The sequence below is a fragment of the Pieris napi genome, chromosome 11 (genome assembly GCF_905475465.1).
Source record: "Pieris napi chromosome 11, ilPieNapi1.2, whole genome shotgun sequence".
In the NCBI taxonomy this organism is placed as follows: Eukaryota; Metazoa; Arthropoda; class Insecta; order Lepidoptera; family Pieridae; genus Pieris; species Pieris napi.
The window spans coordinates 7,978,819-7,996,967 of NC_062244.1; the positions used below are offsets into that span (position 1 = coordinate 7,978,819).

The following is an 18,149-nucleotide window of genomic DNA, read 5'->3' on the forward strand; positions in this document are numbered from 1 at the left end:
TAATAATTGGGACTACTACCTTTGCACGATGGGAACATTACACAACGTTAGGATTAGAAGTCTTGATACGATCTTACGGCTAAATCCGTGAACTGATTGAAGTCCTGTAAAATGAGACCGGGTAGAAAATCAAACCCAGGCATGGTTACAGTTAGAGGTGTAGTGCAACAAGTATATTTACTACTAAAATGTTAACCATTGCAATGTTAAAATTGCTATATATAAATTTTGCTATATATAACTACAGTATAAACTCTTTATATAACGAATTTCAAGGGACGGAGCATTTTTATTCGTTATAGGGAGGGAAGAATTTATGTTGGGTTAAACCAAATAAATTAAACTCATTTTTACGTTATAGAGATTTTTTTCGTTAAAACCAACGACGTTATAAAGAGTATACACTCTATAAGGAAAACCATTAAAACTCATGTTTGCAAAGAAATATTACAAACAACTGTCGTTTGTCTAACGTAAAATAGTCCACTTTTGTTCATGACTAAATGACAATTATTGATTTTTTACCATCATTTCAGCCGCCTCGCGGTTACGGCGGGCCACCATACGGCGCGGGCGCTCCCGGCGGCCCGCAACAACCTCCCGGCGCGTACGGACCGCCAGGCTCATATCCGCCGAGGTACCCACCGGGTCCTCCTGGCGCGCCTAATTCAAGACCTCCGTTTTCACCGCATCAGGTATGTATTATTACTTAGATTAAAGAAAACTATTTCTAAGATTAGGAATAACCTATATTGGAAATCTGTATTACGAAACATACCTAAACACAGATCCCGATTTGATTTAGCGCTTAAGAAATTGGTGACAGGTGTAGCATATAAGTTTTTCTTTACACCGATCGTTATTATACTGAATTTAGGATTGTTTAATGTTAATATTCTAAGAAACATGCAAAACACTTTAAAAAACCATTTCAATGTAGAGAATATGACTATCATATTACTAAAAACTAGGTTGTTATTTATTTAAGACACCGAAATATACTTAATCGAAATGAAGATTCATCTGACTTTGCACGATTTGAAATTAAAATGAACTTCCATTAAGCTTAGAAGGACCCTTCATGGTCATATTACACGATTCATGTTTAAGACGAAACTAGAGAGTCTCGAACGTTTCTTAGAAACGTTGAGCTGGCGTCGCGGCGGCGCGTTCGCGTCGGAGCCTCATCCACTCACGTGAACATAAACGATCTATCACTCTTCACAACTCCTTTAAGGCAAACCAGCTTATATATCTAAGTTTTTAAGGCCTACAATCGCTTGATAATGCCTTCGAATGACGTAAGCCGTTCTGCGCGCTCGCTGACGTAAGCTCGTTGTGCAACGAAGCCAGAGGTACGTTTTGAAGGAGGGCTCTTGGAGCAAGCTCGCGTAGAAATCGACGTTAAGAAACGCTATGACAAGATGCAAGGTCGTTTTGAAATCATGCCTGCGGGTTAAATGTACAAAGTTAAATGTCTATCTGATATATTTATGATACTGACTATTACTATTATTTATTTATAGTTGGTTAATATGTGGATTTTTAAAAGGTATGAAAAATAATTTTCATCATGAAAAGGTAATGTTGACTGTTAAGACGCAGCTGAGATATTTAAGATTACCCTTAAATTACAGTTTACTAAAATCAATTAAATTTTAAACACTAGAATTAGGAATTTTAAACATCATATGACTCAGGTATATTGTTGGTATCATTAGTTCGGAGCCTGTTGCGATTGGACTATTAAGCTCTAAAAATAACATTAGCATATTGGGTATAATAAATATTTTTTGACCCTTGACTAAATTTTCTAAACTTTTTTCATCCATTAACGACTAATATCTCACATCTACTAAACATCTGTTTATTGCCTGTACTGGAAGGGCATACGTTCTATTGACTGCGACTTTAGGTTCGCAGTTTACTTAATATTATAGAGTTGTAATATATTTCTAACTCGTAATGTCACACTTGCACATTTATTGCGTTTAAGCCTGAGCTTCTGTAAAATAGGAATGGTGTACCTCATGTATTTTGATTGTTTAGCGCCAGACTTGTGGCTTGTATTTGAAGTCCTGTATCTAACATGATCCGTAAGAATGTTTTTTTATTCACGTTACATGCTGTAAAACTAAGCACACCTCGAACTGTGGAAGTGGAATTCTTGAATCCTAGATACCTGATGGGGTTTTCCTCTGTCGACTTATTTCATATAAAATATTTTATACGAATCTCTAATAGCAGTGTTTTTCTAATACTAGTTTAAACCTGAATAATACATCGATGTGGGGATGTTTCTTTTCGATGGAGTGACGTCACGCAATGTTGAGAGCGGATAGTTAGGAGAGATCTGTTGTATGCGGGTATCGCGGGAATCCGGGCCGCATCCGGGTGCAATGAATGCGACGACGTTTTCAAGGGCGCGCCTCAGGTGATGACGTACGATACGTACCCCTCTGCCTCCTAACCACCCGCGGGTATACCACCCACCTAATAATGCACGTCTGCGCCCTGTCTGCCGCGTCCGAACCCACTGCAATCTTAAGTACTCCTTTTATGTTTCAACACGCGGATAATTACAGAAAACAAACCTTTATTTTGATGATCAGTCGCTAAACGATGCAAATGCGTATGTGTATGAACAGAAAAAAATACCAGTAATCACCCAAATATGTAGTTGATTGGTATTCCTTGAACAGGATGGTCAAGTGCAACGTCCTGTAAGTAAAACACAATTAATAGCATGTCAAGGTTTTGTCGAGAACTATTTTCACATATGTTTCACGTGCCCTTTAATTATTAGTATATTAAGTTGACAGCTCTCTAATTATCATAATAATAGTGGAGGAGAGGGTGGCGGGCCCATCAGCTGAGCGAAAACGAAAGTAAACAGAACTCGGTCAAAGGGTTTGTACTCACCTACCCGCAATATTTATGTGGGTAAAAGGGGGTTGCCCACCCCCAAACCAGTCACCCTCCTTTGATGGATTGGTTGGCGACCGGCGCGGATGGTTCGACTAAAACGACTGAAACACGGCCAAACTCAACTAGGCGTTAGTCCCGATTTCCTGTTACCTCAAAACGAAAAAGTTTTACCTCCAAATTATTCAGCGAAAGTTCTTGGAATTCTTTTTGTTTTGTTTTGCCCGCGGCCACCTCGTAACCCACCCTCTACTTGAAACTTATTCCAGTGACACGGATTGTTAAATAACACTCGTCGTAAAGGTTCAATCTGCAGATTACGATATAATAAAATCTTTTTATTGCCTTCCCACCATCTTTTTCTTTGCGGATATTGTTCTAGTGTCGTTGAAGATTTTATGACGTCACTGTTCCTCCTTTCCTAATGACAGGGAGAATTTGATGGGTATCGACAGGTAGTGGATAGGTTTCGGTTTACCTAAATGAGCTGTGTATCCGATAACAAGTAGAGACCAGAAGGCGATCTTTTACTATTATGTATATCACTACATTAATTAGTCTGTTAGTGTGGAGTAAAGTTATCTTTATAAAAATTCTAGGACTTGAAATGGTACTAATTTCGATGCCGATTCTTGCTACTTTTCACGTCTCGTCTCTATTTAGGAGAAACAAGGGTTCTTAGGTTCTATCAAATAATCTATCCAAAAGTTGAATCGAAAGACGAAGGTGCCCAATTTATTATTGTTAATACTTATTGGGGTAAAATAATCAGAAAAACATTCAAAAAATTGTTTTGGGTATGAATATAAAAAAAATATATTTTTTATGTATCTTGTATTTTTTCAATCATTCATCATCATCAGACATTCTTAATTCTAAAAAAAATTTTAATGTGTAAAATATCTAGTGATGCAACCCACCACAATTATTTCGCCAGAAATCGGTTACTTGCGTGTCTAATTAGGAGGAGGGGTTAATCGAAATTAAATAAGGTGCGATTTGTAAGTGTATAAGTCCTTTTTAGTCACATTCACGATGTATCTGTAGTGAAGTTAACTTTGCAATAGGTGCAAATTTCGCGTATCGCTCGGTGTGCAATTATCTCGAGCACTGAAGGGAAATGTGAATGAGTCATCTTAGCCGTTGTGGTAAATATCGTTATCTATGGTTCAGCCTTGAATCGTGACGCGGAAACTAGTTGCCTAGTGAAAGCATTGTGCGATTGATGCAATGAGTCTGACGCGAACTGTGTCGAGGACGTCTCGGTAATGAATGAATGAATTAGACGTGAATTATCATATTTTCCTCTTAACGATTTTGTAGCGGTTAAATATTTCATTGAATTCTATAACACAGCTCCAAATTTGCAAATTAATAATTGTTTCGTATCGGTGGCCATCACAAAGCTCACTAAGACGTCCAAAAAAGAATCAAGTAAACAATTGTAAAATCTGTTTGTTCCAAACCTCATTGGGAGATTACAGAACTTCTAACTATAGAATATGTCCATTGATATTGTGTCCCTGATAGCCTATACTATACAAGGCTGTCAATAATAACGTACTCCTTCTCTGGTAACTCAGTGCTATTACCAAACTATTTACAACATACAGCCATAGTTATTCTATCTCATCGCTATTATTATTATTATTGATCTACGTTATGTTGAAAAAAGCTTTTGTTCGCGTCAAGTCTTTATAGCTAATATAACGTAAAGAGAAGAATTATCTTAGGACCTTGTTATACTATGAAATTTAAAAAAAAAATTTTTTTTTGTCTGTTTTCATAAATAAAATATGTTTCATAAACTTCTTTCTAGCTAAGTTATTATTCTTAATAAGGGACTAAATGTCAGCCATCACCTGCTGAATAGTATACCTCTCATTTGACGACCTTTTTATTCCTACTAAAGTGAATACTTGTTATGACCGTGCAAGTAACTGCGTATTGAAATTGAAAATACCTTTTTAAAACTACGCATTAAAACGTCAAAACACAGGGCGAGTAAAGGGACGAGGAAAAGCTTACACATACATAAAAGGAATTATAAATAAAAACGAGTTTAGCATTACTCGGATAATGAATATTTATTTTTGTAATAATTCCAAGTAAAAGTTTATAATTACTTCATTATAACAATTATGCATAATTTGAGTTTTTTTAGAAAATTATGCGTGTACTTGTTGTTATTAATATTCTAAAAAAACTAATAAAACGTTAACGTTTAATTAACGTTAAATAGTGTTAAAAAAACGATTTCATCTAGGGTATTCAATCAAGTAACGCATAATTTTAAATACTTTGATCTTTGTTACTAAATTACGAAATACATTTTGTAAAATAGTTGCAGTTGCGTTTAGATATATAGCTGTAATTATTTATCTACCATTAAAACTCATTTGATAGGTGACTCTGAGTACAGCTGTTAGTCTCTTATAAATGTAGAATATACACGTGTTTCACGTCGACCTCGCTCAACAGTTATTTATAAACGCCGTATAAAACACATACTAGATCGCTGTACTTATTCGTGAGTGCATAATACACGGTCAAGGACAATCGTGCAGTACGCGTCCTATTGTTTCACCACTGTACAGCACTAACTGTTTATTGTAAATGTGTGCTATGGTAGCTATATAACAGCTTGTTGGTGACTTACTGCAAAATAATTCTTTATTATTAATACAATCTTAGCATTATTGCAATACATACTAATAAAGACCTATGACTGTTTAAGGTACTGATCCATCCATACTCTACAGATTGCTCGTAATTACAGTTTGTTGGTAATGATAAAAAATGAGACCAAAGCTTTTGAAAAAGTATGTGTTTAAAAGCTATAAAATACATTGTGTGACATTATAGTTATATCGGGCGAAGCGTTTACGCCTAGCACTCCGTGTAATTGCTAATAATGGACGTAATATCGTGGGTTCATTTTGTGCTGAGCTTACCAGCTACAGCCGACGTGCTGCAATAAACTGTTTAGATTTCCTTTATCGACCAATTTAATCTAAGTAGTTGTAGAGAAAGTTATTTTTAAAGTCATAATTTTAAGATGTGTTATCACTGAGGTTCTTGAGTTAAAATTTTTATATATACTCGACTACCTGATGAAACGGTGGGATTTTCTGTGTTGGTGAATGCAAAGGTATGGTAAGCATATTGCACCAACTTTAGCAACTAGAGAAATTAATAATGAATGCAAAATAAATAAAAATGGAATTACGTAATTTAATTCGGTTATTATTATTATTAGGAATAAGGAATATTTTAATAATATTACTCGTTTAAAACAAAGGAAAATTTGTCGAATCACGGCTCCACCTTAAAAAAGCTCCAAATTTTTTTCTAACGTTCTTTAAAACTTGTGTGTAGTACCCCAAGTAATATTAAGATGGTGCATGGCAAAAGAAACTGGTACTATTACATGTATGATGTAAATGATATTGTCTCGTCACATTAGATTAGGTTTTTTTCTATTTTTATTTTGGAGTCAGGTTAGGTTAAAGCCAAAAAAATATCTTCTTTAATTTCACAAATCATTAAGTTTTAATAAAGTTCATGTTTCATGGACCATTGCCTAGTGATGAAAATTTTTAGAAAAAAAATTGAAGCTGTTTTGAGGTGGATTCGTGATTCGTGACATGTTAACCAAAAGAAAGATCCTATGAAGACTATGATAAAAATTTTAACATTCATAATTGTCTAATAACGACACTAACAATATATGTTTATAAATAAACCGATCCTCATGCGTAACAAACAAATCGAAGATAATAAAAATGATTGAGTTCATTCATTGAATTCGCGGTCAAGGACGAACGTCGGGTGTGATTAATAGAGCTATTATTACGTTTACTCAATTAACTCGGGCAAATCTGCCAAACGCCGGCAAGATCGCAAATATTCGCTTTGTTATTGTTTGTCTGACATCATAATGGTAATGCCGCCTGATAATGTTATGCTTTGATTGATTAGTCATTTCGTGCAACATTAGGTGTGATTGCGAACACTTGTATTAATAGAATCTATTTGAATATATACTTTTGATTTCTTCTGTAATTAGTAATGAGTTACAATATAGAGCGCTTAACCTTCAATCAATTAAAATTTTCCGATAAATTATGATAATGTATTGATGTCGATCATCCGTAAGTGTTTTGAATTTCATTCTGCATACTAAGTAAATTAAGATTCATATATTGTAATGAAAGCTTGTCAATGAATCTTGGCCTAAGTTACATCAGGAATGATTGGGTAGTAGTGCTATACATTTTATTAAATCACTTGTTCCAGGGCTACGAGCGGGGTGGTTCACCACAACCAACTCACCCGCAAGGTGCTCCAAGTCCTGGGTCAGCGCAGAGCGCGCCCGGCGGCCTGTCACCAAATCATGAGTCGCATCCCTCGCACATGCCACCTGGCTCACAACCACATCAGGTAAGTCAAAGTTACTTTTTTTTTAATTTCTTTACAATAATTGCATTATGAAACTAAGTCCAGACCCTACAGATGGCAAAAGGCAGTCAAATAATTACTGAACTTCTGTATAACATGTAATAATAATACTTGGAATCATAAAAAAGTCAGTCAAGTCATACTGTGAAAAAATCTGAAATTAATATAAATTGTTAAACAATTTAAAAAGTTAAAATGCTTAAATCTTCTAAAGTGTACATTTATTATACATATTATAACAACTAATGGAGTAGTACAACTACGTGCATTTCAAACCCTTTATTTGTTGGTTGATTATAAAGAGACTACTTCAACTACTACTAATTGTTGATATTGATAGTTCTTCAGTTAAATTATTATAAAGCTAGTGATTATGTGAAAATTATAACCTATTTCGTATAATACCCAGCTAAAAACAAATGCAAACGAGCGGTTGTTATACCGCCCGCTATTTTATGATGAAATTACATATGCTATTAAATAAAATAACGAAAACTGCGTTCATTTATGAACACCATAATATGGCCACGTTATTTTATATGGAAATCTGTAGCGTTAACGAAATTGCACCTCGAATATAGGACGGTCGAGTAATCCACGAAACTCGGAATGCTTTCGTTATGAACTTTACTGTTATCGCTCCCGTTAAACTGCTAGCAGCGTACGCAATTTTTTTAAATTACCATCGCCCCAACATTACTATTTGTGTTCTATGGTCGTAATGTTTTTATGGAAACTACCCTTTTTGTTGTTTGTAATGTTTTCTCCTGACTTTTCTTTGAGTCTGTTGAAGTTTATTGTGTACACGGTAATCTTAGTTATTTCCGAGACATAAACTTATCATATCTACCGATTCAGCTAAAAACTTGTATTATATACAGTTCAGTCGACTGTTTTTGGCTCGCTTCCGTCCGTAGATTTACATATTTCTCTCATATATGTATGGAGCACACGTGGTCGGCTACTGCCGACAGTATAATGGAGACTTAGCGCACATTTGCATGCCGTCTCGTCTTGTTACCGTCCACACAAAAATGTACCATGAATTCTGCATCCTGCAGTCTCTTTCATATTCTTTTAATACTGCATATATTGGCCCAAAACATTGAATAGGACTGGCGTCGTTTTCACGTTTTAGAATGTTGAAGAATGTTATATCACTTCCCTTTGACACTTTTTAACGGGGTGTTTCGAGTTTTAGCGGCACTGCATTTAGAAGGCAGTGAAGATTTTAAGACGTGATATACAACATACTTTAATCATATAAATGACTTCGAGTTGATCTTGACATTTGGGTTATAATTATTACGTTATCACAATATGTTGACATTTATCAAAATTTCTGTCATGAACAAATAGTATATAAATATAAAAAAATTAAAAGGCCGGCAACGCACTAGCGGGCCTTCTGGGAGTGAGACTCCACGGGCAGCGGTATCACTTAACATCAGATTAGCTTCCAGCCCGTTTGCCCCCTGTTCTATTAAATACAGCTATAAGTTACATGTCGATTAAAATTATCTTTTCGTAACTAATATTACGAAATTAACTACTAATTATAAGAAAGCGATGCCTATATCTTAGGCATCATATTCTTAATTCCACGCTGATAAAATTCCAAGCAACAACCCGTCTTTAATAAACGCACGTCATGTCCTGGGGTGTAAAAATTAAACGTCACTCATGCCATGAAATAGGCGAAAAAGAACATTAAAGCGGTTAGGGGGCGATCGACTAAAAACATCTCAAACTAAACTTGTCATAGTTGCAGTTTTTGATAAGATGAAATACTATCTTTTTTCATTCTATTTCGTTGTTATTGTCTTATGATAAGAAAATGTTATTAAAAATTCCATCCGTTGTTAGATTTTATTTATCCTAATCTAGCATTGTGCGCTAGTGATCTATAAGATAATAAGATAAGCACGCTACACAAGAACCTTAAAATTCGACAATGAAAGGAACCATAGATCAAAAATATATCTGAGGTGGAACAAAACTCAGAGCGGCTCGGCCGGTTAATACTCTACGATGTCAGTGGAGAATTTTGAGAGTCGAGGACCATTCCAGCATCGTGATCGCTCGAGAGTCGTACGGTCGAAATGAAACGTCGTATCTTATTTTATGATTAGCGGCTCGAAAGCGCTTTGTAATTTTGTTAGTTCCGCCTTTCTGGTGCTGGGGGCGAGTACAGCGAGCGGAGATCGATGCAAGCGTTGCGAGCGAGTGTAAGCGGGAAAGAGATACCCGGCTCTCGCTCCGTCCCTGTCGCTCGAACCGCCTACTAGTCAGCCATGTTGCGCTCGACCTGCGTTCGAGCCCGACCGCCATTGTAGCATTTGTAGCTAGTGATGTTCATGGGCCTCGCTCGATGCTATTGTAAACGTTTTTATCGTTCCCAAACGTATAGCTAACCGACGCGACGGCTCTCTTATTACGGCCTCTATTATTTTATGAACGTTGCAGCAATTGAATGTTTTAATATCGTAGGCGCTAGCTCGTACTGATATTAAACGAAATATGTTTCCGTAATTTAGTTTAATTTCTAAGGTACCTTCATGACATTTTAATGGGTTTGGGTTAATTTAATTATGTTATTTATTTGTTGTCGATGAAATATTTATCGATAGCAATTAGGGCTGTATACGTGTAGGTACGGCTCCGGAATTAAAATGTCAGACGTGCAGCAACGCGGGCGAACAGGGGGGCGGAAGGGGAGAGTGCGGGGGGCAGCGTTATTAATAACCATAAGCCGGCAGACGCACGAACGTCCAGAGGGGCCATGCCGCGCGGTAATGAGGAATCACTAATTATATTTTACTGGACTCTAGCACTGAAACAACATTAATTACACTGGTCTTTTATTACGAATATCCTAATAAATCCAATTTAAATTTGTCGATATTTATTTTGTATCGATAACTCATGTAATTATTCTTTATCACAACATTATTACAAGCAAACTGCCTGTGGTTGTCCGGAATGTACAACGGTCTAAATTGGATTGCTCGAGGTACTGGACAGAGACTGACAAGATATTGTGTGCCGCCGCGGCCTGGGTCTACCCGTTTTATATTCCCCCACAGTGAATGCCTCGCTGTGTGCGACGGCTTTGTCATTCCCTAGTCCCCCGCTCGCTTCGTTCGTAAAAACTTTTGACATTATTTTATTGAGAGACACGCTGTTTGTCAAACGCTCGTGTAGTCAAATGACGTTTTGTGGCTTGCTCTATGCAGAACTTTTTAATTCACCATTCAAAAAACACATTATTGAAAAACATAAATTGAACGTTGAATGCGGTCGGACGTGAAAGACTATTTTGAATTTGCCCCACGATAATGAGTTTCCTTTATACGGCAGTCGAGTTGCGATCGCTCTTTCATTAAACAACTTTTACTCGATTTAATCTCGTCATTGAGTCGGAACTCGTATTCGCTGTTGAGGAGTTGTCTTTGTATAAAGAGCGAGTTATCGTAGAGTGGCGCGGGGTGGAATGGCGGATGGCGGATAGTGTAACAAACTGCGAAATGTTGTAGATTCCGGCAAGTTTAGCCCGGCTTGGAAGCCGGAGCGCTGACTATGGAGCTGTAGAATGTAGTCTCGCTACGTGGGGGTTGTCGGGAATTGCCGTGCTGGATAAATTATAACGCTCTCTCCCTTTTGCGAACCTCGCAAAATAATACATTTGAATTTGTTACTGAAAAGCTCCCGTTCGCTTTTGGTCTGTCATGATTTTATTCTCAGTTTATGAATGGGTTTCGTGTTATTTATTGTTCTAATGCTAGCATTAAATTCGAGTTGTAAATTATACTGTGAATTGAAAGTATGTTTTTAACTTTTAATGATATAAATAGTTTTTAAACGGGTCTTCGTTTCTAAAATGATTTAGAAATTATATTATATATGAAGCAGTTCAAAAATCTGTTTTTCTAGAACTTTCTTGTGAGTAGTTCTGCCGTGCCTTTTGCAAAAAATTACTCCGAATACAACTTACCAATTAGTTGATCCATTCTGTGGTTTTCCGTCATTATTATATTTATTTGCATAGATAATCGTAAGCATTGTTATTCATCAAAGCGATAAAACTAATAAAACGTTCACGTCATACTCCTGCCTAAATCTATTTATATGCAAGTTTATATTTATACCCAAGGTGAATCTAATTATAGATATGCTTACTTATTCAATAAATGTATATGTAATTACGAATTTTATGAATTTTGAAGGTTAATTTTATTATGCTACAGTGTCTTTGTTTTATTGTTTTACGATAAAGGGTTTAAGATAAATTTTTGCTTAGAGATGAACAGGTATTTAGAAGTTGAACATATTCTAGTTAATGCTACAAATGTCACAGTCCATTTTTTATTTATGTGGTTTTTTTCTTATACCCAAAACGCAAGAAGAACCAATTGTATTTTTTTTTTCATAACTAGTATTTTCTCTGCTTTGATTTATATATCAAGAAAAAATTAGGTGACATAATACAACATTTTACTTATGTAAAAACGTGGTCAAAACACTTATGTGGCTTCAAAGAACATACATTGCTAACAATCAAACAATTTCCATTTTAAATTTTTTTATTCACAAAGCGCATAGAATAACCATCCACAAACGACCAGCTACAAAGCATTACTTATTTTCCTTATTCAACTTCGTAATTGCGGGCTTGTACAATATTTACGCCGGTGGAATTTTAAAATTCGAATCGATTTTCGACTTTATTCGATTCGCGTTCAGTTTCAAAAAGATTCTCGAAAGTGGAATTAAAAGATATCGCCTTTGTAAACGTCGAAAGTCTTAGCAAAGTTGGCGAAGGAAGAGTTGTGAATATAACTTTGCACTCGGGCCGGACAAGTTTTTAACGTCTATAATTAAGGCTTAGTCTTTTGTGAGATTCTTATAAGTGCCGTTTGAAACTATTTCTTAAACTTGTCTATTAAACTCATAAATGTTAAAATCAGTGATGAAGGATATAAATTTAATTGAGTTTTACGTTTCTATAATGCAAAGCTCACAAATTAGTACAGGCTGTAATTAATGTAGCTTGGAAGATACTAAAAATTATTTAAACTGCGGAATCATTGCATAGAATAGTGTCGGATCTGACAAATAGGAGACTTTACAGTGCAGCCCATTTCAAATTAATGTAATCATGTTAGTTTTTGTCATAACTATTATAATTTATATTCTGTTATTATGAAAATTGGCATACAACCAAACAAAAGGTTTTGTTTTGACACAAAATAAAAAAAAAATAATAACATTAAATTTCACAGTTTTCTAGAAAAATCACATGTTTCTATCAAATCCGTCATTTTACCGACTGATTTATTTGAAATTTTTAAACACATGGAATTTTTTTTAATGTAGCCATAATATTTAGTCAATGTAATATCCAAATATGATAAAAAGTGGATTTTGGATTTTTTTTAAATCCGACTTTGTTCCACGATCATGACTGTATGTATGTAAAGTATAAAAGTACATATTGTTTATAAAAAGTTTTATATTCATATTTTGGACGAGAAATTTTCGCGGATGTTCACTCAATCTCTTGAATGATTTAAATTTAGAATCACAGCGCATAATTTGTCAAATTTAACTAACGACGTAAGCGGTATAAGAAATGTTTCCAAATGTAAGCTTCACTTGTATTTTGTAAACAATAATGTCTCGATCTTAATTTGATTACGATGGAGTATTATCAAAACGGAGTGGTACGAATAAATGCTTTATCCCTATTCGAATGCATTACAGTAGGCGCTCGTCACTTACGAACACCTAATTTACCCTAACGGCTATCTGAATCACTTGAAGTGATAGAATTACTCGATATATTTTTAGAACCAATTTGATATGTGTATTTTTTATTTTTAGTCTATGTATTTTAGTTGGAAGAAAACCTTTTTTTACGATATTTGAACTAAAACTAAACATCATAACTTAGCTATATATTTTTTATTTATAGCCTTTACTTAAAACAATTAGCTTCCTTGGAGGCCTTAAGTGGTCGGTCGTTGTTTTAATTTAAATTTCGTATTAAAACGGTAACTTTCCACCTTTCAGGGTTATCCACCTCCACCGAGGCCTGGCCAGCCGTCAACACCAAACGCGCATGACCAAGATTCGGTAAGTCTTCGATTAAATCAACCAATACCGATTTTACCTGATATATGTGTATATCGAATCTACTTTATACCTACTACGTAATTGTGTTTGTATCGACATTTCAACGTTCAAGTAATATGCCGGAACATTAATTTAAGTAACCTCTGGAGGCAATTAGGATAATAGTTTTTTTTAACTGTCTCTGCACAAAGGCATCATTTAACATCTAGCCTAACGGAAGACTAATAAGTAATATAAAACTAACCTAATTTACTAAAAAGGATATTTAACATAAGAAATTGTTTAATAACATTGTAAGTACTGCAAGTGTATGTAGTCTCTATTAACACTGTAAGTAGTGTAAGTGTATGTAGTCACTCTGTTCTTGTGTTCTATTTTTTCACTTACCACTGTTTAGCACTTAAGACTACCGCACTAACACTTATTCAAATGGTTTTGTCCTATTAAATGTTCTCACTAGGCCCGTGGTGCCATGAAGTTGAATAGCCTCGACATTTACACGTGATGGTGGAGCCTTTATTCGTGGGCTCCAGCAATCTTTTGATTATCACGATTACGATAATAGTAATAAAATTATTATTCAAATCGAGTCACCGCAGTTGGCCCTTTTCACATGCGTCCACTCAATTTATCTAAATATGGCCCTAATTTGCTCACCACATTGTAATCTTCGACGAGTGTTTTCATTAGCACATGTGGCCGCGAGAACAAGTGAGGCACGGTGTATTTGCGCCGACACTTCATTTTGCCTGTTTGCGCCCTCGCGCTCGGCGCTTCACAATAAGCTCAGCTTAATTGTGTTCAAAATCTGACAACCTGCTAGCAAGCCAGTTGTATGCCACTGATAGTTTTAATACTTTGTATTTTTAATCTAGCAATTTTGTATATTTTGTCCGTACATTAAAAACAAAATTTAATTATTGTCAATGCTCACAATTACATATTAAACAGGTTACTGTTGTATTAGGTAAGTAGTTGTGAACCATTTACTAAATGTTAGTAGATTAGGTCCGTAACCTTAAAAGGTTAGGTCTTCGGTATTAATATTTAGAATTATAGTTATATCGGTGAACATGTTATTTTTGCCCGTGCTTGTTCGACAGGTATTACGTATTAACATGTCCTATAGAGTAAATATTTGTTATGGCATGTCATTGAGCTATTTCATTAAGCGCAGATCAAAGTAAATGAGTGCATTTGAGAGGCACAGCCGGCGGCGAGGCGAGACTGTCGACACAGTGTTTTATACACATAACAATAAAAAGAATTGTCATTGACAAACATTAGCCCTAGCGTAGGGTTGTCGCTTATTGTATTTTTGCTGCAAAAGGCGACCTAAATGATAAAAAATGTAATGAAGTTTTTTGTATTTGAGATTATAATATATGGCTTAAGAACCCTTATTATTCTAAGTAAAGAGCAGTAAAGCTTATATCTTCATATTCAATAGCACAATTGGTTCAATGCGGGCGAGTGAATGGCCCGAGTCCAAGTGTGGTGTTGTTTTAGGATCCTCCTACTGTGCCGGGAATGAGATGTCCGCATCTGTATCCTATTGAAAAAGCTAAATACCAAGAAAATATGGTAGGTAAAGTAGGAAAGTAAACTATATTAAGCTCAAAGTCTTTTTTTTTAAATCAAGGTCAAAAATCAAAGCATTTTAAGAATGTCAGTTTTTCTGTAACTTACATGTCACATATAGTATATTATACAGTATAATAGAACTTTCGTAATAGCTTGTATTTAATCGCGTCCGCTACCCCTCGAGCCGCTTCGTTTTCAAAGATTATACGTCAACCCTAAATCGTATCTAAAAAGATAGAACAGTGCTTTGAAGTTGATTGATACGGTTAGACGAGCTAGCATTGTCTCGCGGTCCGGGGGAACCAAATGAGAGGAATTATTTAAGCGAGCGCTGCGATGTGTCGCTTTTTGTAATGAATTTACGGGGACTAGGGGAGCGACAACCCTACGGGAGAACCACCCCGCCTTCCTTGCACGATACTGTTAAGTTTTTACGTTCTTTTAGTGATGTCAACGTTCAAGATACAGTTGCGGGACTTTGCTTTATGAATGCTTGAAGGGCTGACTTGCAGAACTGATAAGATACAATTTTAAAAATTTCTATGGATTGCAGTATTAATGTCTGCTATTCGTGTTTCACTTTCCATTTATATTTAATGTGTTAGTATTTAGTAAATATGGTATTAGCTTATTTTTAGGGATTTGTTTTAATCCTTTAAAAACGGAAACGATCTATTTGATGCGACACATACGATATTTATAAAGAGCGTTCGTATACGCTAACAAAATAGTTGTCTATGCCGTCCCGTAGGAACATTTTCCCATCTTGGTAAAAAAACGTTTAAATAAAAATATAACATTATTTCTAGCGAAATTCCTAGTAAGTTTGAGATGGGGTTCTGATTCGGGTTATTTATTTACGCAACGTCAGCTGAATGACGGCTCAAAGGAAAATATTACTCGGCCTAGAGACGGAAGGGGCGCTTTGAGAATGTCCCTACAATGCTATTCATTAGTGTCACAAACTCAACTGCACCCCAAAGATGCTTTGAAATGTTTAAATTATTTCTCTACCTCTCTTATCTTTGATTGAAAGTATGTATGAGATTTTTTAACTTGTTGTAAAACATAATATGCGATTTCTAATCGAATTAAACACTAATACAATTTCAATTAAATAAAAGTGGTTATAGTTTTAAATAGTTAATGTTTGGAAAACTCAATTACCTTTATAGTTAATGCGTCGTAAAACTTGTGACATAAAAGAATTTTGTGTAACAAAATGTGCAAATGAAAGGCTAGCCCGTGCGCTGCATGTTCATAATAAACTAGATTGAGTGGGGTAGAGTCGAATGAATGACGGTAGCATTGTACGTCGTAATCAGGCAACGTGTATGCGAAAACAAACATTTTAAATAGAGGGAAAATTAACAATGTTTTTGGAGAGGAACGATTGACTGATCTTTTATTTACTGAATAGGTCTTTTTTAAAGATCTAACCCCTCTTTATGTATATTCCAAATAAAGTTTTATGATGTTAAGGTGGTTGAGGCTGAAGTTCATACATTTATGAGCAAAGTATCTTCTATATGTCGAAGTTAAAATCACATTTAAATATATCTTTCATAACACATATCTTTTATAAACATTCTGAGTCATTAAATATTAACTAATTTTGTTAAAACATTCAATGCTCCTGCGTTTACAGTTATCGGATGGCTTAAGTTATAGTTATACTACTTATTGTTTCTGATTAGTCTATCTAGTGGGTACATTTACAACAAAAAAGTATCCATTAGTTTTCAGTGTTTGGAACTCGCGGCAACGACGCGGCTGATACAAAAGGCACTAATGTCAAATACACGCGATCGTGCACAGCAATGTACGTGACTAACGTTCTATTGAATTTGTGAGCTCTAACTACACGTACTAATTTATACAGAGTTCGTGTATGTACAGTCATTAAAGATATTTATAATTAGTCTTAAAAGCTATATTATTTTAATTGGACTAAATCAGAAGTCTACATATATTTCATTTGTGTATAATTTTTGTGGATACAATGTATGCTGAAATAAGATTATGCCAATAAAATTGTCAATGTTTATGCTGACCTCGGTGTCAACTTTATCTGACGTAAATTATAACATGCGAACGTTACTCGATTCAGACCGACCAGTATTTTTGCTAAAGGAAAGTCAGCTTTTATATTATATTTTCGGATAATGTTGACAAGGTGAAAATAGATAGCCGTATATATAAAATATTGTATCTCCATTAGAACTAAATACGAGAGGAATAAATCACTTCACGTTTTTCTATTTAAAAAATATCATTGTTCGATGAAAAACAAAAGATGTGAAGTGTTTAATTTTACTTTACAAATCCGACACGAGATTACAAATCTCACTTTGTATAAAGGCTGTATAATGTTCTCCGAAATTCCCAACTGCGCTCGCGAGACCCACATTTTTGTATCCTTTACAGTTACTAGCAATATATCTATATTGCTAGTAACCAACATTAATTTAGCTTAGTGAATTTATTTCAAAAGAGAGTTGCAACAATTGCATTTCCAACGAATAATGGCGTTGATACCAATTTATCGCGCGTATATATATTTTTTAGTCCGGACAGATGGATGGAGTGGCCGCATTCAACTCGAATGTAATTATTGCGGTCCGATTTCGATAATGCGCCGCGAGGCCGTACGCGAACAAAATGCGGTCGGCACTCGTTATACTTGCATTTTAATAATTGAACTCGCAAAACAGATAAAGCCTTTTCACATTTTGCTATTTCATATAAAACGTTGTGCGTGCATTAATTTTGAATTGCAATTTGCAATTTGTCAAATATTGAAAATGATAAACGCCTCCAAATGAATTTTGTAATTGAAGTTTCAATAATAAACAATGTTTTTTAAATTACTTTTAGTTTTTGAAATTTTTTATTTGTGAATTCACTATTCACTAAAAATCCAACTTAGTTGAAATGTTGTTGACTTACGGTTGATATAAAGTTTTACCCCAATTACGTGTGGAGAGTGGGCGTTTTAATAGCGTTGTAAAAACGGATCGCCGGTAACGAGGTTGCACCGGACT

General features: G+C 35.2%; 1 protein-coding gene across 15 annotated transcripts in view; it reads left to right on the forward strand.

The window, feature by feature from the left end:
• The window catches only part of LOC125053497 (trithorax group protein osa), a 71,597-nt gene that overhangs the window by 13,553 nt on the left and 39,895 nt on the right, over window positions 1-18,149 (forward strand). For 14 of the 15 annotated variants that reach the window (XM_047654844.1, XM_047654857.1, XM_047654849.1 and 11 more), the window contains exons 2-4: window positions 537-695; window positions 7,225-7,368; window positions 13,459-13,521. In XM_047654844.1, the coding sequence (XP_047510800.1) occupies window positions 537-695; window positions 7,225-7,368; window positions 13,459-13,521 (366 nt within the window). The remainder of the gene's footprint in view (window positions 1-536; window positions 696-7,224; window positions 7,369-13,458; window positions 13,522-18,149) is intronic. The other variant, XM_047654852.1, reaches the window with a different exon arrangement.